General features: G+C 40.4%; 2 protein-coding genes across 3 annotated transcripts; both read left to right on the forward strand.

Annotated features, from left to right (window-relative positions):
• Positions 1–1255: 1255 nt before the first annotated feature.
• Positions 1256–22695, forward strand: tti1 (TELO2 interacting protein 1). 2 transcript variants are annotated; one of them, XM_026155342.1, is made up of 5 exons: positions 1256–1868; positions 3167–3337; positions 6811–6959; positions 7276–7416; positions 22416–22695. In XM_026155342.1, exons 3-5 carry the CDS (start codon positions 6906–6908, stop codon positions 22599–22601), a joined length of 381 nt encoding a protein of 126 aa, XP_026011127.1. In that variant the 5' UTR covers positions 1256–1868; positions 3167–3337; positions 6811–6905; the 3' UTR covers positions 22602–22695. The 2 variants fall into 2 exon arrangements, with proteins under 2 accessions (XP_026011127.1, XP_026011128.1); XM_026155343.1 differs by having other exon boundaries at positions 1256–1664.
• An 809-nt stretch (positions 22696–23504) lies between these two features.
• Positions 23505–26481, forward strand: LOC113014028 (twist-related protein 2-like). The gene has a single exon (XM_026155335.1). It carries the CDS (start codon positions 23886–23888, stop codon positions 24519–24521), a length of 636 nt encoding a protein of 211 aa, XP_026011120.1. The 5' UTR covers positions 23505–23885; the 3' UTR covers positions 24522–26481.
• Positions 26482–26788: the final 307 nt, after the last annotated feature.

A 26788-nucleotide genomic window follows, 5' to 3' on the forward strand; every position in this document is an offset into this window, starting at 1 on the left:
ACAAGATAAAAACAAAATAAAGTGACATGGTGTCCACCGACAGTCTGTGGATAGCTTGTGTTTTATGCATTTTTGTCTGCCTTATTTATACATGTAAAGCTCTGTATCTGTATAAAGAGTTTGTGTTAGTGTGTGAGAGGTTTTGTGTCACAATGGTCCTGTTTTGTAGGATTTGATTTAAAAAAACAAACATAATTAAAGTAACCAACGATGCTATACGTTGACATCGTTCTTTCACTGTAAGACAAAGCAGGCTATGGTGAATAATCACAGCGATTTTCAGCTCTGAAGAAATCTATCTAGGAGCTATGACAGTGTAAAGACACCCTGCAATTTTAAATGTGTGGCGACATTTGAATGAGGCGCGTACCAGTAGAGGGAGCCAACGCACCACGAATGGTACACAGCCACAGATGCGCTTTGTGCAATGTATTTGTGACATGCAGGAGTGTCCGCAAAGAAATGTGGATAAGTTGTAAATCAAAAGTGTTGAGAATTTGTAATTATAAAGTGAATTAGGGAACGATATTAGATACTGCCACTGGCTAGATTTCAACCTGGATCTCTCGCTCCCAAAGCGCGTTCTCTACGCCGCGGCCTGCCCTATAATATATTTCAAGCGTTTACCACAACTGAGAGGTGAAAACTGCCGTTTCTTCGTCTTACAAAATGTTCTGTAACTCCAAAAGTACACGGACTGTCGACATCATTCTTTCACTGTAACAATCAGCAGGCTTTAATAAAAAAGGAAAAAAAAATCAAGGCGGTTTTCAGGTCTCTAAAGAAAAATACATCTAGGAGATATGAGGAGTTGAAAACGCCTCTGTTACAGAATTTCAGCTGTCATTTTCATTCAAGTCTCCATAGACTTTGAATGTGGACATTTTTTAACTGTGTTGTTTCGAGGCCATTTGCGAGAAAACGGCAACTCCTACAATAATGACAGTGCCATTTTGTTAAAGGCAAGAAAAATACCTACATTTTGATGTATAATTTGTGTTAATGAAGGCAAAATTGAGCGTTTGTTCGGACATGAAGAAGAGATTGAGAAAGCGACAATGCATGGTGTGTTTGGCGTCCATAGCAACCATAACAACCAATATTGATTGATGGAAGAGATTTTGAGACAGGGGTAAAAAAAAAAAAAAAGGCAGAGAGAGCCCATTCTGTAGGCTCGCCTGTAGGCTTCTAGCAAGCATAGCAAGTGAATTTCAGAGCCAGGGATTTTTTTTTTTTTTTTTTTTTTGTGTCCCCAACATATGGTCCGCATGGGATTCGAACCACTGCCCTCTGTCCTCAATCTCTGCCATAGGGCCTGTCACGTTCCCATGAGCCACTCGGACGGCCCGGAATGACAGGGCAAAAGTGCTATATTTAAAGTGCACACCTGCGCAGCCGCACCCCAATTTTCGGCTCTTTTTCATTAGCTGGACACCAGGCCTTATCTAGTCAGCCGTTCCAACCACATCCCTGCCAATGTGTGCCTACGTCAAGCCGCATACAAGTGTAACGCTCACAATTTTCTGCTATCACTCTAAGGCAACTTAAGTGTTAGTGACGTCACACCTATGCGCCACTGCCCTCTGTGGAGAATGGGAGAAATGTGCTTGCACCTCAACCTATGGACTCAGACGGACATTCAATCATCATCTTCCTCACTCAAGGTAACCTTATGGCTTGTAGGAACACTGCACGTGTATGATAAGACTGTAGCCGTTCAACCGGCCCTCGTAAGGTTGCTGAAGACAGTGAACACCGTGGAATTCTCAGTATCACTGTGGCCCTGGGTTTTTCCACTGTCCTGCTAAGTGCTTATGTAATTGTAACCAACATAGGAGAGAGACGTAACATCGTGGAAGAGACATAAAGTGAGTAAAAACGATCTAAATGCATTTAGAATATATTTAGAACTACAAATTACACTTTTCTTAGCAATTATTGTTTTTTATGTCAAGCTTCAAGCTAGCTTCTTTATTGGGGCTTGGGACCAGCAAAAGTGACCCGAAATTTGGTCTTTAAGTCTGGTCATTAGCGTGTCTGGACCCAAACTACACTGCAGGTCCCAAAGTCAAATGATCACTGAGAGTTAAAAATCTGTCTGAAGTTAGAAGTTAGCAGAGAGTTAGCTCACTAGTTTCCGTCTAAATATAATATACCAGGTTCTGACTGAGGGATTTCTAAAACAAATTAAAAGGCACAGCTCTGCTATCACTTCTGACATACATGAAGACAGGAAAGTAAGCAGCAGTGATGTTTGTAGGGTTACTGAAGTTTGGCTAGCTGGTATATAGTGATGTGCTATGTGACTAGCGAAACAGCTATGTTAGCATAACATTAACACAGTGATGAAGGGGAACTTTTTTCCACTGGATAAGAATTAAGGTGAGGGTTCCCGATGGTTAGGGACAAATGCAGTGGCATGGCAGGATGCTGTAAACGGACCAAACTTCAGTCAAGAGAACAACTGAGATAATCCATCCACATACAGGTTAGTCATTAATGTGCTGCTGCATTGCCTGGGCTGTAGTTACATGGTAAGGTTTTAAAAACTGAGCTTTAAAATGAATAGTTGTAATAAAAACTGAGAGAGGCCGACAGTGATCACTTACTTTTTGTAAGGGGCTTGTTGAGATTAAATAGAACAAGTTACAAAGCATTAAAACATGTTAAAAACACAACAGCCTTATTAAACGCAGAGTAGTTTGGGCCCAGAAGTAGGATTGATCACGTCATCACTTAAAGACCGGATAGACACATGGTGGAGTTACTCATGTTTACTGTTGTTGCCACTTTCTAAATGTAGCAGGATGAATATTATATGTACTGGTTGATCCCACTTTTAGTCAGGCGCATTTTGAGGAGAAATAACTTTGCTCGTTATCAAATTATCAGTATCTCTGGAAACATTTAATACATTGTGATGGTTTAAATGCTCAGTCGTTTTCTCTTGTAGAATTCATATTCATAATAATATTTAGACAGCGGCACTATAGGTGTTGGCAGTTTTTGCAGTTTTACAAGCCCTCACGGTAAAAATATGGAATTAAATGTCACTAATGGGCTCTTCTCAAAAAAATCAGCGTCTGTGTCACACTGATTTTGATTAACTGACTTATTTTATTGTAATCAAACCTATTTTGATATTGTTGTCTTGTTTTTCCTTTAGCGAGGTGGTTTCCTTCCAATTGTAGCAGTACCAGTACGTCTGCCAGCTCCAGGTAGAGCTCCAGTGACCAGGAAGACCTCAGCATTCACCAATTCCTGCTGAATTACCGCAAACAGAAAGAACTGACAGAGGGCATTGGAATAGAGGATGATTATAACACTGAAGACCAAGGTAATAGGTCTGTCTAAGGGCCAGTGGAATATAAGCTATATGTTGTAGTGGTGATTATTTTAGATTAGGGCTGCCACGATTAGTCGACTAGTCACGATTACGTCGACTATCAAAATCGTCGACGACTGATTTAATAGTCGACGCCTCGTTTGAAGCATCACAAAAGACGCAGGAATAAGTAGTAGGATTTAAGAGTGTAATAACGGACTGAAATAGAAGATGGCAGCACTGTATGTACAAGGATGCCAGCTGCCGTTAAACCCCAAAGAAGAAGAAGCTGTATCCCAGAATTCATAGCGCAGCGCAGCTCAGTTTACAACAATGGCGGCAGCTAGTTAGTTTTAATATTACTCTTATTATTCTTTCTGGGTCACAAAATAAACGATTAAAATATTTTCAGGCGAGAATGTAGCTGTGTAAACCTCAAATATTTGCTCAGTTTATCAAGACACCACACGTTTTCGGAGACGTCTGTTACCCACTAGTTCGATAGCTAACTGGGGGCAAGGCTCACTAGGGCTGTATCCCAATTCAGGGTCTGCAGCCAAAGTACGCAGCCTCAACGATCCTCAAGGGCCGCGTACTTAAAGACTGCTAAGGCCGGAAGTGCGAGGCTTGTGAAATGGGACGGTCTAGCCCAGGTTTCCTAGCAACCATGATACTAACAGCTGGAAACGTTTCATACAGCTTTGTTTGACAGAAATGAAGGAGAAAATCTTTTGTTCATTTGTTTGTTTGTTTCTACATGAGCTTTGATCATTCTCTGTAAGATTAAGCTCAGCTATTGAACGGCGTATATTTTAAAGTAAAGGCTTTAAAACCAAGTTAGTACAAACGTCACTAATGTCACATAACTTTGCCGACATGTGGCCAACAGTAATGTTTTAATGTTCTTCGTTATTAAACATTTGCACATAAATAAGTGACATAATATTCAGTACTTAAAGTTTACTCTTCGGGCGCCCCTCATCCGCTGTTTTTTTCGGCAAAATTATCCACACCCACCGCCGCGCTATGCATTCTGGGATATGTTGGGCCAACGAAGTCTACACCGCCACGTCCTTAAAATTCAGGGAAATGAAGGACGCATTTGAGGGCCGCATTTCGAGCAGCCTTCGAATTGGGACAGCCTTCGTCGCGTCGCGGTGACGTAATCGGCCTTAAAATGCGGCCTTTAAGGCTGCAGACCCTGAATTGGGATACAGCCTAGTAGTGATGTGCGATACCACTGATTTCCTTTCCGATCCAATACCAAGTAATATTCAGGGTGGTATCGACGATACTGATCCGATACCGATACTTTATACAAAAACGTATTTTATTTATTGTATCTCAAATTATAGCATCATAATGATTACAGGATATCAGATTACTTGTTCTTATCACTTAATAATGCAGAATTATCATGTAGAAATAAAAAAAACTGAAGTTGTGCGCTATTTGAACACCTTGCCTGCCTGCAGCACTAAAGGACTCCATGAGAGAGGTCTGTCTCGCCCTAGCAGCACCTGTCCCCTCCTCCTCTTCAGTTCGTCTCAACATACGCGCCTCATATTCTGTGATATGATTTACTCTGAGGTGTTTGACAAGGTTAGTGATGTTGCCACAACCATACATGCCAACCCTCCTGATTTTTCCAGGAGAATCCCGGAGCCACCATTCTCCCAAATTTCCACCTGGACAACAACATTGAAAAACCATATTGCAGCATTCATAGCACGGCCCAGCCAATTCCAGTTTACAACAATGGCGGCAGCAACTTAGTTTTAATATTACTCTTATTTCTCTTTCTGGGTCGCAAAAAACAAAAACAAAACTTTTAACATATTTTCAGGTGAGAATGTAGCTGTGTAAACTTCAAATATCTGAGCCGATCGACACATCGTCTTCAAACCCCCGCGATCTTTCACCACTCGGGTTAAACATGATATATAAGTCACTTTGATAACTTAAAAATGTTATTGTTTGGCTTTTTCAGTGTTTTATTTGTTCGTGAGTAAATCGGTTTGGCTGAGATTAAAGTTATTAGATTAGATTAAATTAAATTTAACTTTATTAATCCCTCGGGAGGGTTCCTCCGGGGTTTTCACACAGCTGAATAAACATCAAACAGAAAACTAATTAAACAAAGTGTGAGACGGTTGAGAGTTTACGCCAGCGCCCGGTTATATTTTAGATAGCAAGGAGCAGACGGCAGTTTCACTCCACCGAGGGAACTCATGACGTACTACCCGGCTTTCTTTAGACCGCGAAGGGCGGGTCCTCAGGTGGAAGCAGCCTCTGAATTTCGACACCCCCACTGTTTCCGGGCCGGCTAATAATAACGGTGACATTTAACGTATTTTATCCGATAAATAAACCCTGTAAAATGTATTTATCACCCCCCCAACAGCCCTTTTGAATGTCTCCCTAATTCTGAGGTCTCAAGGTTGGGAAAGTATAGCCACCACACCTCACTGTTGGAGCACTTTTTTGCCACATGTATTGCAAACCATGTCTCAGCTGTTTGTGGAGGTAAAATACGTCCGCACAATTACGCTCAGCCATTGTTGTGAGTGCGCGCGCCAAGGGGCTGCGAGACATTTATACAGCCGTATTTCGCACATGACTATGAAAGGCGGAAGAGGAAGTAGTTCCTTTGAATGTAGACAATCCGAATGTTATAGTTTCTTTCCACTGTGTTGCTGTTAATGATAAACTACAAATTTACCCTAAATTACTAAAAAATATCGATATTTTAATGTGAGAATCGATTCTAGAACATAAATGACTGGTATCGGAGGAATCGATATTTCAGGATTGATCCGCACATCACTGCAGCCTAGAGCCTGTGAGAACACCGGACTCCTGCAAATCGTTTTCAAACCCTTTCGCTACTCAGGTTAAACATGATATATAAGTCACTTAGATAACTTAAACATGTTATTGTTTGGCTTTTTTGGATAATTTTATTTATTCCTGAGTAAATCGGTTTGGCTGAGATTAAAGTTATAGTTTTTACACAGCTGAATAAACGTCAAGCAGACAACTGATTATCAGAAGTGTGAGATGCTCGAGAATATACTCCAGTGTCCTGTTATATTTTAGATAGCAAGGAGCAGACGGCTGAGTTTATTAAACTTCACCGAAACAATCTGCAAATTTCATTAAAATTTAATAAACTATCATCTTGTCTTTATTTTTAGTTAGCACATACCTTAAACACTTAAAGCTGTAAGCTAAAGATAGTTATATAAGAGCAGATGCATGCTGGTGGAATAAGCTGTACGTTTTACGTCCAATGGATGCATGATCTGATTAGTCGACTAATCGCAAAAATAATCGGTGACTAGTCGACTATCAAAATAATCGTTTGCGGCAGCCCTATTTTAGATTCAGAGTGTAGAGGAGATGGATCATTGTAATTAAGAGTCATAGAAATCTGAACCTCACTGCAAAACTGGCGGTCTAACTGTACATGTGCTCCATTGCAGAGGTCCTTCCCCTTGAGTGTGAGGATGTTGAAGATACTGGTAGTCCTGATGTGAAAGCAGAGCTTCCCTCCCACCTCAGCATCACTAAGGATGTTATGGAGCGCTGCATTCATCTGCTGTCTGATCCCAGCCTCAGGCTCCGACTCAAGGTACTGTATCAGTAGTTTTATGTAGAGTCAACTGTTGGACTAATAACAAAAATCATTCTTGTGAAGGTAGGACCGCCAGCGTTGGTACAATTCATCCTGTCAGAACTGTGTGGAGGACTGTTCAGTGGTGTAATGCTCATCAAGGAAAAACATTCAGTCTGGTCCAGGAGTGAAACAGAAATAAGTCTGTGCTGAAGTCGTGCCTGCTCAGGAGTTTGGGCTCTCAATGAAGACCTCAATAATTAGTTTCAGCTCACATATAATCAGGATCAAAACAGAGATAATTGTTAGGTGTGTTGTGTTTCTTTGTCCTTAGGTACTGGACGTGCTGGAGTTGTACGTTCAGGTGCTGAATGACAGGGAAAATGAACTGCTGCCTATGGCTCATCGCTGCTGGCCAGCACTCCTGCAGAGACTCACAGCTGATGACCCATTAGCAGTCCTCAGAGCCTTCAGGGTAAGTAAAACAAACCTCTCTTTTCATTACGTGAGTCAAAATTATTCAAGTCGTCTTTAGTTTTAAACTCTTAGTAGTAGTGATGGGCAGATGAAGCTTCATGAAGCACTGAAGCTTTTCATCCAATTGGTTCACCCCAGTGCAAAGCTTCTTGAAGCTTCATTTGCTCTAGTAGGACATCTACTGGACGTAAAAATATTAGTTGGCATGAATTTGAAGAGTGTGGCCTTTTGCACACAGCCTGTAAATGTCAACAACTAAAGGAGTGTGTAAAACATCTATATTGTAGTGATGGCAGCATACTGTGTATATTTATACTGGCAGTATGGAAAATGATTATTTGGAAATGCTTAAAATGGAAATGATCATTTACTGTGAGGTGTGGTTGGGGGTGTGGACAGTGGTTGTGCTTTTGTAACGTTGAGGTATGGACAGCTACACACTGAGGCTTTGAGCCTCAGTCCTGCCTGTTCACATTTTATTCTGTAAAAACTAAATTTTCACTGCTTTTATGACCTTTTAGTGGGGAGAACATAGCTAGGATTTAATGATTTCACAAATCTTTTGAATCCTTTGTCCTCCACAATGCTAAATGGCTGGGAGTCCTCAATCACCATGCTAACCAGGTCTTCATCTATTGGAGATTGTTCTCCTGAGGAAAGACAATAAAGACAAAGCAGAAATATAAATATCACACACGTAACTTATTACAGTTGTATAATATTGTTATATCATTTAGTAACATTACTGCATGCTATATTATCATGACATTTGATGGCTCACCTGGTCTTGCTCCACAATCGGTGTTCCCCTTATTCTCATGCAAAGCTCTGTAGTGCCTAAGCATGGATGAGGTGTTGTTGTTATAGCCCAGCTCCCTGGCACATAGCAAACACTTCACCTTGTACAAAAGTACAGACAGCTTAACATAAATTGTATTGCACCATCAGTATTATGAAAATACATCTTCTGTGGAAATTTACATACCTTGTTGGGAGATATAAGATCAAAATGTTCCCACACAGCGGAGGACATCCTCCTCTTCTTAGCTGGCTCCATTCTCTCCTGACTTTCTCTCTAAACCTCCAAACTCTCACTAACCGCAACTCTCCATCAAACACCCACATTTTGAATGAAGTCTGAGGGGTTTATATCGCTGTCATAGCTCGCGGCAAAGTTCGAACCACTTCATGAACCAGTCACGTGGTACAGCCGGGCAGCGAGGCTTCGGACGTCATCATTTTCAGCTCCTCCCATAAATGAAGCAAGCCTCGATACGCGCTTCGCGGAAACGCCCCCTCCATTACTCGACACAAGCTTCGAAGCCTCGATACAGAACGTCACATCACTACTTAGTAGTCAAAAAATGAAAGATGCTGCCCAACAACAGGCTTATTTCATTCAGAAATAGTTCTGTTATTTTCTTTTTTGGGTTGTAATGTGAAGACTCTTTAAACTAACATTTCTTCTATCAGCACAGAAAGATCACTGTGTGGATGCCTTCTTAGAGGCTGCTTTTCAAACTGTCTCAGAGAATCACAAAGTAGGACTTTGTGATAAATGAAGCTGATAGTTTTTTGTGATCTTTGGTGCAAGTGTCAGCTGATTCAACTTGTCGGTGTAAATTGGGCTACTCGTCAGCTCCTGTCATCAGCTGGAATATTTTTAAATTCGTTATTCATATTTTCATTGATGAACTGACAAATACAGACACGTTAAGTCTGTAAACAGTCATTTATTCACTCAGAGCTGCTGCTGGGAAATTGTTTCATCAGCTTTTGGATATATACGAGTTTTTTAAATACTACAATTCATCCAGGAGTATACAACGGTAAAGTTTTATTGAATTCTGACAGCTTGCTGCTTTTGTACATTACATTTTTGTACATTACATGCCAGGTGCTGTTTGTGCTGGGTGAAAGATGTGGGGACTTTGTGAGGAGAACTGTACCTGGGCTCTGGCAATGATCAAAGCAGCCACAACATGGACAAATCAGAGCAAGACAACTATTCTTAGTATGACGCCTCACTTTATGGAGATTGGTGCAACAAGAAGCCCATTTATGTAAAACCACATTGAAGATAGATTACCTCTTATCTTATCTTATCTTATCTTATCAAAGCCTATTTGATTACACGGCTGTAACTTTCTTGTAGGAATAAACTTAATGGTTCTTCTTAAATGAATGAGTTATAGTCAGCTTTCTTCCTGTGATTGAGACAACAGCAATACAAGTTTGTGTCTGTACTTTAGTACAGAGATGAAGACGTCTCTATACTAAGGTTAACAATTAGGTTGTTAGCCTGATTTGACATTAAAGCTGTGTGTGGGGAGATGCGTCGTCAGAAAAAGCCAAAAAAGTCAAAGAACTCATTGAAACTCTTTCACCACCAGGTGGCAGTCTTGTATAACAATGAAAATCAACCATTGGTATCATCGTCAGGGCATCTCTGTTTTATTATAAAAACCTTAAACTGTGAAACAGTTTGACATCCTAAATGCATGACGGTGATGTTATTACTAAAAATGCCTCTTCACTGTGGCAGCTCTGTCATTCAACATATGTTAAATGTTGTGCCAGCAGGATGCTGCTCAGGTCCAAACTGCACACACAGCTACGACTGCAAGCAGCTCTTCTTATACCCAACTGAGAAACGTGATTGTTCAATCAGCGAATCATGAGGTGACAGCGAAGGAGGCCGTTTAATTGATAAGATCAGAGAAGTTGTTGTTGTTGTTTTTGTTTACTTTGTGCTCATCATACTCCCATTAGCATGTTGAAAATATTCAAGGCCTGCAGGCTTCTGCCATTACATTCCCAATTATGCAATTATGAGCTGCTTGTGTAATTTTTGGTCACCTGCGCAGTGTATTAACACAACTGATCTGAAATCACAGAAAAACAAAAAATCCGAGTAGTAGTTAGTAGTACCACAGACACGTTTAGTGAATTATTTTCATAACTTGAAATGCAAATATAAATTGTAAATTTTGAAAACTTGTGCACAAACTTTGTAAACAATAAAGTTATATACAACTATTTATCTAAAAATGCAGCCAGTGCATGTAGTGGGGTTTTTTTGGACAACCATTAAAAAGTACTACGATAGCTAAAATGAGAGAACGATCAAGTGTCACAATAAGATGCCACACAAATTATTTGTGCCTGTAAAAAAATAAAAAAATAAAAAAATAGTTTGTCCGCCACAAGACAGAAGAGAACTCCACAGGGTAGGGCTGCTCGATTATGGCAAAAATGATAATCACGATTATTTTCACTGAAATTGAGATCACGATTATTTGACGATATTTATTTAATCCTTTAAGACCTACTATAGAACCAAGTCCACCAGAGCTTATATTATTTTTTTTACATGCTGTAGTGCCATTTGTGGGAGCATTTCAAGTTGCTATACATCAATACAACTGTTATAGCCCATATTTTAATAATATGTATGCATTAAGTGCATAGTAATTACATAAATTGCAAAAAAGTGCAATAAACTACAAAAAAAATTGAAAATCGCTTTTGTTTTGTTTACATATATTTCTACTTGGAGAAATTTAAGAGGTTTATCCCTCAAAACTTTAAATACAATAAAGTTGCAAAAAATAGTTTCCCACCACAGGAAATTTATTTTGAGTGTCTTCATAGTTTTATTTTGGAGATACAGCAATTTTTATATACTGCAGGAAAAACAAAAAACAATCCTATGATGCAAATTTGCAAAGAAAACAGCATGTGCATCATTTCACTGTGGGAAGTGTTACGAACAGCTGATAGGAACGGCAAAGCGTGTTTCTGGAATATTATGTTTTTGTTCCTGCAAGCGCTTTTTATGCAATTTTTGCAAAGCTATATGTGGAACGAAACCGTGACCGAGGACAAGCTGATGGCATCAGATGTAAGTACAACTCCTCCGGTTTCATATGCAAAACAAATTATTGCGCTAGCTTACACGGTTCAGGTTCTACAGGGATTTAACAATAGTTACGCAAAACGGAGCGTGCTGCTCTGACCGGCTTTAAAGGGTTAACAATGACTTTAAAAAAATAATATAAAATAGTGTGCAACACCACTGAAGTTTTTTTTTAAACTCTCTTTTCAACCAACGGCAGTCACTCTCCAAATAACTTCTGCTTAGCTTTCCGAGCTTCCCTCGGGTCCTCTTAATCAGCGGTCTCCAACCTTTTTTGCGCCACGGACCGGTTTATGCCCGACAATATTTTCACGGACCGGCCTTTAAGGTGTCGCGGATAAATGAGGGAGGGGCTAATAATCGGCTCAGTCATTTTTAATGATCGTTGAAAGCCCAGATCGTAATCGTGATTAAAATTCGATTAATTGAGCAGCCCTACCACAGGGATCCAGTTTTCCATTTGGAGACAGTGTTTACATTGCAATCTGCTTTTGTGACATTCATTAGTACCCTCACCGACACTCAAAACAAAGCAACGAACACACAACACACTAACTATAAGCTCCACGCTAAACGTCACAAATCTTTCACATCTCAAAACTCTCTCTCGCTGCCATCACTCCCAAAACTTTCCCCTCTTCCTAAACAACCAAATCTCACGTGTTGCCATTTTTTTTATTGCTCAACATGGTACATTTTTCCACCAATAGGAAAGAGGTGGCTTTTTTTTTCTTTCTTTACTGTTTCAAGTAATAATTTTACACAGGTAAAACCATTACTTGAAAATGATTACAAACACTGATGTGAAGCTATTGGATGCCTGACAAAGGATAAATGGGGACAAAATACAACACGTGGAAATAAAGACAGAGCCTTTAATGGTAAAATAATGTCTTATCACATTATAATTAAAAATCAGAATAATCAAATAAGTACAGTTGAAGATCACATGAAGTTGTCTAAGGAGCTTTGAAAAGAAAGCAACTAGACTTTGAATAGTGGGTTAAAGACCCTCTTAAGTGACCATCCCCACTAGCGTTTAAATACACGGGACTCTGCACCATTTGGTCTTAGAAGAGAAGAAGCCTTCTGAACCAGGTGAAACATAGAGGAGTCCAGTTGTTGTTTTTTTCATGCTCTTAGACTACTGTGACCTGGATGACTGAGAACCTACACTGACATTACATGAAGCTGTTTGCTGATTACATAAATTTTAGTTTTAACCTTTAGGGCCCTACATGGTCAGGCTCCTCAGTATATGTCTGACCTGCTGAAACCTCATTCATCTTCCCGAGCTCTAAGGTCATCAGGTCAGAGTCTGCTAGCTCGTGGTGATCGGGCCTTTCAGGCAGTGGCACCACGGTTGTGGAATTCTCTTCCACTGTTTTTACACTGCACTGACTCCATTGTTTCTTTTAAAAAGCAGCTAAAGACATTTTTATATACACAAGTTGTCAACTAATTAGTTGTTTTTATGTTGTTTTACATTGTTATTTCTTATATTTTCATTCTTATTCATTTTCATTCTCTGTATTGTGAATCACTTTGTGATTTTTATCTGTGAAGCGTGCTATATAAATAGATTTTACTTTACTTTTACTTACTTACTTTGCCTTTGTACATAAAAAAACAAACAAACATCCAAACTCTTGCTAACGATAACCATCTTAGCTCTTATCTCCTCACTTTCAATTTTTGACAATTGTTTTGCTTACACCGAAGTGTTGTATGTAATATAGAATATATACAATACCAGTTATTGAACATGAACTGTTGTGCACATCAATTCATGACACAACAGAATGACAGCAGGAAGCCACATACCAGTTACAATACCAGTTATTGAACATTACAGAGTAATAAAATCCAGCCTCCAATAAACAGATTATCACAGTATGTTGCTTTAATACCTAATACTCCTCTAAACCTGGCTTGTTAGGACATGTCTTCCATCACCCTAACAATGATTATGTGTAATATGACAGAGGGCTGTCATACAGTCCAGTACAGCGATCAAGAAAGGTAACAAATATGTAGTGTTGTCTCCCTCTAGTGGCAGGAAATAAGTCTTAAAATAGCATGTGCCAAGACCTTTTTGTTTTTTTCCTCTTAGTCTTCATAGGATTAGTTTGCAAGTTCACTGTTTAAGTTTTTATTGTGAAAATGAGATAAATGCTGAAAAATAGTGGCAAATAAAAACTAGTCCCTTTGGCTAAAATAACATCAGTTGGTTGGTGCACAGCAAGAAAAAAAAAAGGTGTGTGTGTGCAGGGGTGTAAGGCCCAGGGGCCAAGCAAGGACTAATCCGGCCCAAAGGAAAATGTGAGGGAGAACACAAATGTTGGACATTTAACTGTGTTTTATAAGTTTTGCATTTTCCTCTGCTGATAAAGACCTTCCTCACAGCTATTTAAATTATACCAAAGTAATAAATAAATGATTAAATGATAGAAATCTTCCTGTTATTTCACAACTATAGAAATTTCAGATTTTACAGTGATTAAAAGCTTTCTCTTTTTTAATTATAATGAGATATCTCTACCACATCAAGGCACAAGCAATAGAAAAAGCCTTGTTAAAGGGATACCTGAACTTTTACACGTGTATTTCCTACACTTTATGCCCCCAAAACGACTTAAAACTATCTGTGCACAAGTAGTACACAAGAGCATTGATACATTTGATTTTTAATATTCTTTTATTGTCCGCAACTCATAAACTATACTAAAACATAATGACAGCATAACCTTTTTGTCAGTTTGTGCTCATGTAAATGTGTTCATATACATTCAAGTGGCTTCAAAGTGCTTTCTTCAAACATGACACCTGACATACAAAAAAGTGAAACAATATTTGCACATTTAACAATATCCAGACCACTGCTGTGCTTGTTTTGGCTCAGCCAAACAGTTAAGGTGTGCTTTACATCCATGTCTGTCCACTCATGATATACTATACATATGTAGTTAGTTATGGCTAAAAACTCTCCTTTGATTACTGACTTGCATTCGCTTCATCAATGAATCAGAGTGAACATTTGTCCTAGATTAACACTGTAGGGTCTTTACCTTACAATATGACGTGCCTTGATAAAAGATTTGTTGACAGTGGTGCTATATGAATAAAACTGAACACATCTAAAAGTCTTCCGGAAATTTGGCTTTATTAGAACAGGATGGATTGATGACCACAGCCCTCTCAGCACAGGGCTGACAGGACTTTTCCCCATATAGTAAATAAAACACAAAATAGATTAAGACAGAATACTATACCAAACTTAAAGATAAAAGGGCATTAACTGTTTTATCAGCTCTTGCTTTTCAAAGACAATGAGGAGCAAAGTACAGTTAGAAGTGTTTGTTCTGATGGAGACTTTTAAACTGTAAACAGCGGCTAAGTGAACAAGAATCTGTGTCCACGAATCCTGGGCAGTGACAACACTTAAACACCATCGTCCAAAATCCTCAGTGCAACCCCTTATCAAAAAGTTTGACATATTTTGCAACCATTAAATGTTAGAGAAGCCTCTGAAAAAGAGGTCACAGTTACTACCTGAGCAAAAACCTCTGCTTATGCTCACAGACCCTAAATCGTAACAAATAAGACAATAACAACAACACGAGTGATGACAAAGTGACACCAAAGGTTGGTGAAGAGCAAGCATGAAGTGAGACATTGTGTGCACACTTTCTCTTTTAAAAAGTATAATGCTAACTCTTTTTGGAGCTGGGTAGGTATACTACTGTATATGCTGAATTTACCAAACATGCTCAGCTGCTGGAAATTGATAAGCAAAGTGAGAGTGAAGACGAGGTGAAACCAAAACAATTAGCTGAAAGAATCTAAAATGTCCTCTGGGTTGTTCAACATTTAGAACAACTCCCTAAAATGTTTAGATCACAGATTCTGTGGGTTTAAGATTTGTGATCATTTCTGTGAGGAAAACAGAAGAAAAATGTTTCCCGTGTGAGCTTGGCTACTATTGCCGTGCGAATTGTGAAGACTGTTATTTTTAGATAAACAGTCAAAGTGTCCCAGTGGAGGAAAGCATAGCTGTGACATGTAACATTTTAAAGCTTGTCTTTATTTATTTTTAAGACTGTACATGCCACATTAAAGACCCATGTATTTTGAACATGCGTGTGCCATGTGTGTGCATTCAACCTTTGCGTTTGATAACATTCTCCCATTTCTGTTGTCGGAAATATTTATGGTAAGTCCTCATTTGAGCATGAAGCTCAGACGGACAAGGTACGGCACGTTTTTCTCTTTCTAAACACAGGATCTGGGAGGCCTCCCCGTGCACGCATGATCTGCCTCTCCCCTATACCCTGCCCCAATTTATATGTTTATATTTAGGCCTGATATTAATTTCCATCACCACCATAGCTTGGAGTTATTTATTTTTAGACAGCAAGGAGCAGCTTGAAGTGAGCTGTGATATGTAAATTGTTGTGATCCATTACAGGTGTCTCAGCGCCCACACACGGGACACATGGTCTGATGTTTAGAGAGAAGAAGATGAAAAGGGTTCAGCCAGTTTGGCAGAAATCTCTGCACACGAGTGTTTATGGAAGCTAAATTTGATAACAATGTATCAGAGCTGGAGGTAATTCAAGTTTTGATATAAATATTTCTTGTCACCACACCAGACTGCAAAGCAAGTTTAGCACAGCCAAGGGTTTTCTTTCTTTTTTTCTTTTTCTTTTTTTGTTAGCTGGGATAAACCCCAGTCAGAGCTTCATGAAGACAGTTTTAGCAATTTGATCCATTCTTTGCATAAAGTGGAAAAACCAAGTGCCACCTTCAGTCAAGAGCAGGGGTGGGAATTTAATTTACCCCAAAGGGAAACTGGGACTGTTGTGGAGGGGCACACCGATAAGCTAAACTCAATTCTGCTAAATACAAATTTTATATCTTTCTAAAACTGCTACCGGTAACTGTAGATGTTACAGTTTAGCAATGGAAAAGTGAAATGGGCATATTAAATGGATATATATATATATATATATATATATATATATGTATATATGTATATGTATATGTATATATGTATATGTATATGTATATATGTATATGTATATATGTATATATGTATATGTATATATATATGTATATGTATATGTATATATGTATATGTATATATATATGTATATGTATATGTATATGTAAGTATATATATATATGTATATATATATATGTATGTGTATATATATATATATGTATGTGTATATATATATATATGTATGTATATGTATATATATATGTATATGTATATGTATATATGTATATGTATATATATGTATATGTATATGTATATATATATGTATATGTATATGTAAGTATATATATATATGTATATATATATATGTATGTGTATATATATATATATATGTATGTATGTATGTATGTATATATATATATATATATATATATATATATATATATATATATATATATATATATATATATATATATATATATAAAATTAAAAAAAACACCCAGCACGCCCCTGCGGGCGGTTTATCCTTCAAGCTCGGGTCCTCTACCAGAGGCCTGGGAGCTTGAGGGTCCTGCGCAGTATCTTAGCTGTTCCCAGGACTGCGCTCTTCTGGACAGAGATCTCCGATGTTATTCCCGGGATCTGCTGGAGCCACTCGCCTAGCTTGGGAGTCACCGCACCTAGTGCTCCGATTACCACGGGGACCACCGTTACCTTCACCCTCCACATCCTCTCGAGCTCTTCTCTGAGCCCTTGGTATTTCTCCAGCTTCTCGTGTTCCTTCTTCCTGATATTGCTGTCATTCGGAACCGCTACATCGATCACTACGGCCGTCTTCTTCTGTTTGTCTACCACCACTATGTCCGGTTGGTTAGCCACCACCATTTTGTCCGTCTGTATCTGGAAGTCCCACAGGATCTTAGCTCGGTCATTCTCCACCACCCTTGGGGGCATCTCCCATTTTGACCTTGGGACTTCCAGGTTATACTCGGCACAGATGTTCCTGTACACTATGCCGGCCACTTGGTTATGGCGTTCCATGTATGCCTTGCCTGCTAGCATCTTGCACCCTGCTGTTATGTGCTGGATTGTCTCTGGGGCATCTTTACACAGCCTGCACCTGGGGTCTTGCCTAGTGTGATAGATCCCAGCCTCTATGGATCTTGTGCTCAGAGCTTGTTCTTGTGCTGCCATGATTAGTGCCTCTGTGCTGTCTTTCAGTCCAGCTTTGTTCAGCCACTGGTAGGATTTCTGGATATCAGCCACCTCCTCTGTCTGCCGGTGGTACATACCGTGCAGGGGCCTGTCCTTCCATGATGGTTCCTCGTCTCCCTCCTCTTTCTTGGGTTTCTGCTGCCTGAGGTATTCACTGAGCACTCGGTCAGTTGGGGCCATCTTCCCAATGTATTCTTGGATGTTCGTTGTCTCATCCTGGACTGTGGTGCTGACACTCACCAGTCCCCGGCCCCCTTCCTTGCGCTTAGCGTACAGCCTCAGGGTGCTGGACTTGGGGTGAAACCCTCCATGCATGGTAAGGAGCTTTCTTGTCTTTATGTCAGTGGCTTCTATTTCCTCCTTTGGCCAGCCTATTACCCCAGCAGGGTACCTGATCACGGGCAGGGCGTACGTGTTGATGGCCCGGATCTTGTTCTTACCATTCAGCTGACTCCTCAGGACTTGCCTGACCCTCTGCAGGTACTTGGTGGTTGCAGCTTTTCTAGCGGCCTCTTCATGGTTCCCATTCGCCTGCGGGATCCCCAGGTACTTGTACCTGTCCTCTATGTCTGCAATGTTGCCTTCTGGTAGTTCAATCCCCTCAGTTCTGACTACCTTCCCTCTCTTTGTTACCATCCGACTACACTTCTCCAGTCCGAATGACATTCCAATGTCATTGCTGTATAGCCTGGTAGTGTGGATCAGTGAATCGATGTCTCGTTCACTCTTGGCATACAGCTTGATGTCATCCATGTACAGGAGGTGGCTGACAACTGCTCCGTTCCGTAGTCGGTATCCATAGCCAGTCTTGTTAATGATCTCACTGAGGGGGTTCAGGCCTATGCAGAACAGCAGTGGGGACAGAGCATCTCCTTGGTAGATCCCGCACTTGATGGTGACTTGTGCTATGGGCTTGGAGTTGGCCTCTAGTGTTGTACGCCACATCCCCATTGAGTTCCTGATGAAGGCTCTTAGGGTCCCATTGATCTTGTACAATTCTAAGCATTCCAGTATCCAGCTGTGGGGCATTGAGTCATAGGCCTTCTTGTAATCAATCCAGGCAGTGCACAGGTTGGTCAGTCTGGTCTTGCAGTCTCGGCTGACTGTTCTGTCTACCAGTAGCTGGTGTTTTGCGCCTCTGGTATTCTTGCCAATCCCTTTCTGTGTCCCGCTCATGTATTGACCCATGTGCCTGTTCATCTTAGCCGATATGATGCCTGACAGGAGCTTCCATGTAGTACTGAGGCAGGTTATTGGTTGGTAGTTGGAGGGGACCGGTCCCTTCTTGGGGTCCTTGGGGATCAGGACCATCCGACCTTCGGTTAGCCATTCCGGGTGTCTCTCGTTAACTAGCAGCTGGTTCATTTGTGCTGCCAGACGCTCGTGGAGTGCAGTCAGCTTCTTTAGCCAGTAGGCGTGAACCATGTCGGGCCCTGGTGCTGTCCAACTCTTCATACTGGAGACCCTTTCTTGGATATCTGCCACCGTGATGGTTACTGGACCCTGTTCAGGGAGGTCGCTGTGGTCTGCCCTCAGATCCACTAGCCACTGAGCATTGCCGTTATGGGTTGCGTCCTTCTCCCATATGCTTTTCCAGTATTGCTCTGTCTCCAGCCTTGGTGGTGCTGTTCTCTTATTATTATTGTTCCCTTGCCACTGAGAGTACACCTTTGCTGGTTCTGTGGAGAACAGCTGGTTTATTCTCCTGCCTTCTATCTCTCTGGTGTACCTCCTCAAGCGGCTGGCCAAGGCTATGAGTCTTTGCTTGGCAGTTTCCAAGGCCTCAGGTATGGACAGCTTGCTGTATTTCTTATGCACCTTCTTTGTCGCACCTTTCTGCAACTCCGTTAGTTGGCTAACCTCTCTCCGTGCTACTTTGATCTTGCCCTCTAGCCTCCTTCTCCATGGAGGGTACTGCCCCTTGTGGCTGTTCAACTTGTAGCCAAGCATCTCACTGATCACTGCTGCCGTATTGTAGATTAGCTTGTTAGATATATATATATATATATATATATATATATATATATATATATATATATATATATATATATATATATATATATATATATATATATAGCACTTTTCTATCTGGGGACTCAAAGCGCTTCGCACAACTTGTCTCATTCTCTGTTCTTTCGATCTAACATGCACACCCATTCATACTCGGTTGCATCCCAGAGCAACTTGACTTTAGCATCTTGCACAAACGGGAGGGATCTAACCACCAACCTTCCAATTAGCAGATGACCTGCTGTATATTTAATCATCATCCCATCATCCCCCCTCAAAATGCCCATTTTTACAAAATTTAAAAGACTTTATAAAAAAGGGATTTTGCTATTTTTCTTGCTGTTTAATGACTTCATGTACAGTTTTCCACCTTTTCCTTGTTCAGTGTGCGAAATCTAGTCTTTAACTAGATATTGAACCTGAGCTTTGAAAGTCAGTTTTTGTGCAAAGTTCGGTTGATGTTAACTGTATTATTTACACATATAAAAAGCCATTGTTAATTTAGTAATGTAGACCTGGATGTTGAAAAGACTGTGAGTTCAAAAAGTTCTGTTTACACTGTAATATTCATACTGATTTTCCTAAATCTTGCATCAAGCATTTGCCATAAATACAATAATACTTAAGAGACATTTTCAAACAATAAAAACTCGAGTGAAATGGGCAAACCTGCTCTGGAAACTAACTAAAATAAAATGGAATTAAAAAGAGAAAAGTAAAAAAAAAAAAAACTAATAAGAGAATACAAAACTATAATAACTTTGATATGTACTTAACTCCAGTAACAGACCATTCTCTGGTGTTATCTCAACTGCAAAGTTGATTAATTGTCGGTATTGCAATTGAAGCTCTGTGTTTCTGGCTGTGCCATCGATCCCTTTTGTTACAGGTTGTCCAGAGACGGGCACATTTTTGAAGACTTCTTTTTTCTTAGGACATATTAGCGAGGTAGTGTCGATCAAGCCCTCATTGCTAAACTCCCCATCAGAGAGTGGCTTACTGCTTTTTGTGATTTAGTGGGAAATTACAAAGCAGGCCTTGAATGCTCCATCCCTGGGTGTGTAAAGCTGGGTAAACAGTTGTTCTTGTCAGATGGGCATTTGAATCTCATCAGTCAGGTTCATGTTTTTTTCTGTAAGTTGAGTCTTCTAATAGTGATTTAAATCATGCTCCTTAAACGCAGCAAGCTGCTCTTCATTAAATAAATACTCAGGAGTGCAAATCTTGTTAAAAAACCATACATTCAGAAGAGAAACTTTTGTGGTTGTTCCATTCTCTTTAACTAACCAGACCAAAACAGCACAGAACCACATCATCAACTTTTTTATATTTACAGTTGCTTTAATTTCTGTATGATCTGTGTAATACTGAATAATATTCTTGTAGCTACAGAGCAGCAGATATGTCCATCCTACACTGATGATCTTGACAAGCATGAAGAGGCTATGACTGAGGAGGATAGTCTTAACAGAGTCATTTAAATTAAGTCATTTAAATGATTTATATGTATTTAATTTTAAATCATATCAAAGGATTCAGATCATGTCTTCATAATGGCTGGTAGCCTTATTTATTTGAGCCTACCAGGACAAATAACTTATATTGTGCATCACAAAGATGAATTGTAGACTAATTTGTTATAAATTGTTTGGGTTTTTTTTTAAATCCACTGTGGAAAAGGTGGACTGGGTTTGACAATGTCTGCAATCTGATACAACTGCAACTAGATAGTAATACGGAGACGTGTCTTTCTCTCACTGCAGCTGGACAATGTCCATGACGTTTCTGCTCAGATGTTTTTTTGTTAGTTAGTAATAATTATTTTGTCCAGTTGCTTTCTTTTTTCAAGTTAATACAACCAAGCCGTTTGATGGAAGTGAAAATGATCAACCTAGGTGAATTCAAAGACACCTTTGTGCTGATATTTGGTACTCAGTAGTTTGTATGACCCCACGTGCTTGTATGCGTGCCTGATATCGGGGCATTCTCCTAATGAGATGTCTCCTGGGGGATTTCCCCCCAGATCTGGATCAGGGCTTTGATAGTGTGAGATGTGATCTGGGGATTTCAGATGGACCAAAACATCATCTCCTAGAGGTGTTCTGTTGAATTTTAGGTAGCATGGGGGCCAGTCAATGGTATCAATCCTTCATCCTCCAGGAACTGTCTGCATACTCCTGCTGCATGAGCCCGGGCATTGCTGTGGACCTTCTCCAGATCCTTTATCATTTGTTACATGTGCTCAGGGTGAACCTCCTCTCATCTGTGAAAACCACAGGGCACCAGTGGTGGATCTTTCAATTTTGGTATTCTGTGGTATTCTGATCCTAAAGTGAAGGGGGAAAAAAAGAAAATGCGAGGAGAGAAAAAAAAAAGGCCTCTACTTTAAAAGCAGATGGGGATTGTCTCATTGTTGCCCTTCTAGTGTAGCTGCCGTTAATTTAATTAACAGCAGAGCAACAGAAACAGATAAAAAAAAAAACCCCTCTGCTACTTAACTCAGCATATCAATATCCCAGACGTTTAATTGACTTCATCCTATACTCTGATTAAAAACTGTTTTAGCAGTATTTATTCACTAGAACAAAAATCTGTGGCAAAAAGAGCACTTTGATGCTGAGCAGTGGTGTGTGCACAAGAGAAATGACATCATTTATTATCAGGAAAATAGAGGTTTCTCTTCTAACTGTGGACTTGACTTATAACTCAGTGGGGAGAGTTTGAGAATTTCCAGCTCTGTGTCCTAACTGCGAGTGTCAAAGAAATGCATCATGAACCGGGTGTTTTCATCAGAGGGAAGCATCTTTCCTATGAAATGCAAAATGCTAACAATAGACTCTTCTCTTGTCAGGGTGTGGCTGTGGGCCATGCTGTACTGGAGGCTGATCCAGAAATTTGGAGAGCTAAAGCCCACGTTGGATCTGGACCAGTGCATGCTGAAGCACAGTGGATGAAAGTAACAAAATGTCCCACAGGCCTGCCTCTGATTCACAGTACTCATTCTTTCCTTAATGCTGTGATTAGACCTCAGTGCTGACTGAATGCCAGCTCCTTCCTCCCTCCAGGTCTGTGTTTAGTAACTACAGCTAAGGCATTGCCAGTAAAATAAAACAGTATTGTTTCCAAAACAAGAACCTTCTGTCTTCATTCTTTTAGGATTGTAAGGAAATGTATCAACTCTTTATACAAGAGATCATTATTTATTTATTTTTGCATTTACTACATATGGAAAATAATGGTGCCTCATTGGTGGCCAAGTGTTGTGGTAATAGACTACCATGTTCATTGTATTTCATGTAATTTAATAAGTATTATATACAGCAGTTCCTGTTAATCCCACACCTTTAATCATTGCATACATCCAAAATCGCAACACTAGCTGAATTTTCTTTTCTCCAAGTTTTAATTATTACTCCATCTGCTTGGAATGTGTTTAAAAAATCACCACATTTCATTATTTGTAAAGCACAAAAAACAACCTAGGGGCAGAAAAATCTAAGTTGAACTTTGCTCAACTTTATAATCAGAGACAAACATTGGTGGAGCTTCTTTTTAATGAATTTTTTTGTTTTTAATTATATTGAAGGCAATGGTTGACTGTGCTGAACTGTTATAGAGGAGACGACAGAGAACGGTCTGCGAGAGGCGGGGGATGGTAATGGCTTGCTTTAGAGGAAATCTGGAACCTATAAACTCGGGCAACTTCTGGGACCAGAAACGTCAGAGCGATTCGTTTCACTTGGTTGTATGGCACACCTTTGTCTCCGCCTCATCCTTTGATCCGACCAATCAGTCAGAATTCATTTTTTTCTGTTGTCTTGTGCTCAGCTGTCCCCCAGAAAAAGAAACCTTTGGACCAATCAGTGAGTCAGATGGGTGGGCAGCTGAAAGCTTCATGCTCCCTTCGCTTTAAAAAGTCTGATTCGATTTGCTGTTGTTTCACATGCTGCAGTGGGAGTGGGACATGAGAACGTTCTAGCTTTGCTGATGCAGCGTTCTCTCAGCGAGTATGGGAAGAGATTTTTAACATGTAACGCGACAGAGCTGATCAGAAAAACTGAACTCATTACTTACGTGTTTTGGTTTGGCATGTCTGGATATGACAATGTGAAAAGTTGGTTGGCGAAGAAGAAGAACCCAGCAGAAGATCAGAGAAACCCGCGGCTGTACTGAGGGAGTTCCCGGCAGCAATCGGAAGGGAGGGAAACTGCTGTTACGGGTGGAGGAGTGGAGAGAGACATTAAAGGAAACTGGACAAAATAAGAGTGAAGGATACAGTGAAATAAAGAAGACAGGAGATAGAAGAAGAACGTGGCCAAGCATGCGAGAGGAGGAACACTCAAATGACCATCCTGAGGGAGGGGTGGTGTCCAGCAAGGAGAACAACAAACGACCACTTTCTAACGCCTGTCCTGTTGTGGTTGCGACGGCGGGGATCACCGGGCGTAAGCGGCAGATGGGTGCCCAAATGGAGGATCACATTTCCGCAATTACACCCACCATGTCGGCAGACGACGGCAAGGTCAAGCCAGTAGATGACATTCAGAGCTACAATCCTACTGGCCCCAAAAAGCTCAAGAAGAGTCCTCAGCATCACCCGCTTTCCCTTTCTCCTGCGCCCGGTCCCAGCCCTGAAGGTCTTTCAAGCGGCCTCGAGGACCCACACGGCCAGCGGGTCATCGCCAACATCCGGGAGCGCCAGCGGACGCGATCTCTGAATGAAGCCTTTTCCTCGTTGCGCAAAATAATCCCAACGCTCCCGTCTGACAAACTGAGCAAGATCCAGACACTTAAGTTGGCGTCACGCTACATTGACTTTCTGTACCAGGTTCTGCAGAGTGATGAGATGGACACCAAGCTGGCAGGATGTAACTACCTGGCCCATGAGAGACTGAGCTATGCTTTCTCTGTCTGGAGGATGGAGGGAGCCTGGTCAACCATGTCTGCTGGTCACTAGCCTTGTCTGGAAGCCTAAAAAGTATGATGCAAAGGGGCTGAGGAGATGTCCAAACTGTGTCTGCTCACTAGTGGATTCACACTACTTGACACCTCGGTTGCGATCTGGTTGCCTCAATGAAAAGACAGCGTAACACTTCATGAGAGGAAGCTTTCACATGAGCATTTGTTTGATTGGTTATGAACTTATGAGATGTAACCGTGGATTATTGTCATTCCACTTATCTGCTTTTACCAAAGCAGCTATCACTGCTCACGAATGCAAATGCAATGAGTTCAAGCAGGGACTGCTAGCTTATTTAGGGATTGTTTTCTCTCTTTTTTTCTTTTAACATGTGTATTTTGTTTACATGAATCACAATGGAAGCTTTCATTCAACATGCATTCGCTTCATCAAGCTGATGGTTAAGGACTCGATCGTCTTTGACGCTTCATAGCAGCACAGCTAATTCTGCTGGAGCCCCCTGACCCACCAGCTCTCTCAGGTACTGAAGCATGACAGCTGGTTTCATCATCATTGCCATCACCCCTGATTTTATCACCTTAAATAAAATCAGTATTATCACTATTATCAGTAACATAATCATCACCATAGGTCTACATACAATGAGCCATTTTTTATTTAACTTTCTTTCTTTCTTGAGGTAGAAAGTGTATAAAGGTTTGTGTAATATCTATAGAGCAGAGGACTTAAAAGAAAGAAAGAACTGCGAACACCATACTGAATGTTGCAAGAGTTGTCAGGATTTTGACTTTTCCGTGGGCTTTCAGCTCCTGGTTTTCCAACATTGACATTTAAGGAATCCCTGACTACCTCTGAACCTTAGCAAAAGTTGGAAGAAAAAAAAAAAAAGCAGCCACGGCCGTCCGTCACTCTGCCTTAAGTTTCTTGTCCATCCCAAAACCTAGCCCCTTTGTTTCTTTCAGTGCCAAAAAAACCTCTCCCCTTGACGTTCTTTCCTCTCGTTCTGGCCCGAATTTGCTTGCGTTGCACGAAACCGCGATACAGTTAGCGAGCTGATGAGGAGGCGTAATGAAAACAAACGGTCTCGGAAAGCCATGAATCATGTGTGTCACCATCAAAGGGGAAGGCTGATGTGGCTCCCTGCTGGGCTCCCATAAACCACTGGTAGTGATGGAGGAGGTGAGAGCTGATTTATACACACAAATGTAGAGGTGCACACATGCAACTATGCACTTAAAAAAATACACTTTTTTCAATACATTGGCTCCACTAGGGAAATGCTATTGGAGTCCACATCATTACCAAATGATATACCTTTCTTTCTAATATTGTAGGCTTTTGTTTTGTGAGACGCAATGAACATTAAGTGTAAGGTTTACAGTTATTTCAAGACAACAGGACTGACATGCTGTTTGGCTTCAAAGCACATCCATGACAATCCATTTCTCCCCTCACTGCCAAAATACATGAAGACCGGCAACCTATCATTAGAACGTCCCAGGGAGGTAGCTAATGTTTCCAGCTCTTTTAAAGACTTGTGGAGATGTTTACCGAGCCCCACAGTCAGCACAGTGCGGTCTCTGAAGGCTAGACTTCACTGACATGTTAGAAGACACTTGACATTTAGAAAGAATCCAGTTGTGGGCCAACAGAGAAAAAGCAGCCCCTGTGCATTTCTATGTGAAATGCAAACATTAAAATGAGTGCATGGCCTTGCCTATTCTCTATGTTGTCATGTAATTCAAGTTGTATTCTAAATTTTCATTTATGGATCAAATTGAAACTGGAAGTGACTCATCTCTCGCTTGAGATGCCTAAGAATAACATATAGTTATATCCTGCCTTTTGCCATTCTTACTTGGAAACAGGAATTTTGAATTATCTTTATATACGCAACATCCAATGCTGATGTGTATAAGTGGTTACAGTAGTAATATGTCTTTCTTTGTCTGACCAGCTGCTGAATAAAGTGACTGTGATCTTTCTTTTGAATCTCTGTTCTGCTCCTTGTTCTTCTTTCTGCGTATGCACTTTGTATGTCATGCTTCAGAGTAATGTGGGAAAACGAGGATCAGCTATACATACAAAGTGCCGTCATTTACCGAGAACATTTTTTGACCACTTTCCTTCTGTAGTACCTTAAAGAAGCTGATATTATAGCTGTCGCTGTAAAAGATTGTGTAGTCGAAGCCAGGCTTTCATTTCAGAGAGCATTAGCGTATCCATCTCTTGTGCACTTCTCAGACTTTAAAATCAGGCTTTTTTTTATGACTTATTACTTGAAATGTGTACAGTGTGATGCT

Source organism: Astatotilapia calliptera, chromosome 20 (assembly GCF_900246225.1).
Source record: "Astatotilapia calliptera chromosome 20, fAstCal1.2, whole genome shotgun sequence".
NCBI lineage: Eukaryota > Metazoa > Chordata > Actinopteri > Cichliformes > Cichlidae > Astatotilapia > Astatotilapia calliptera.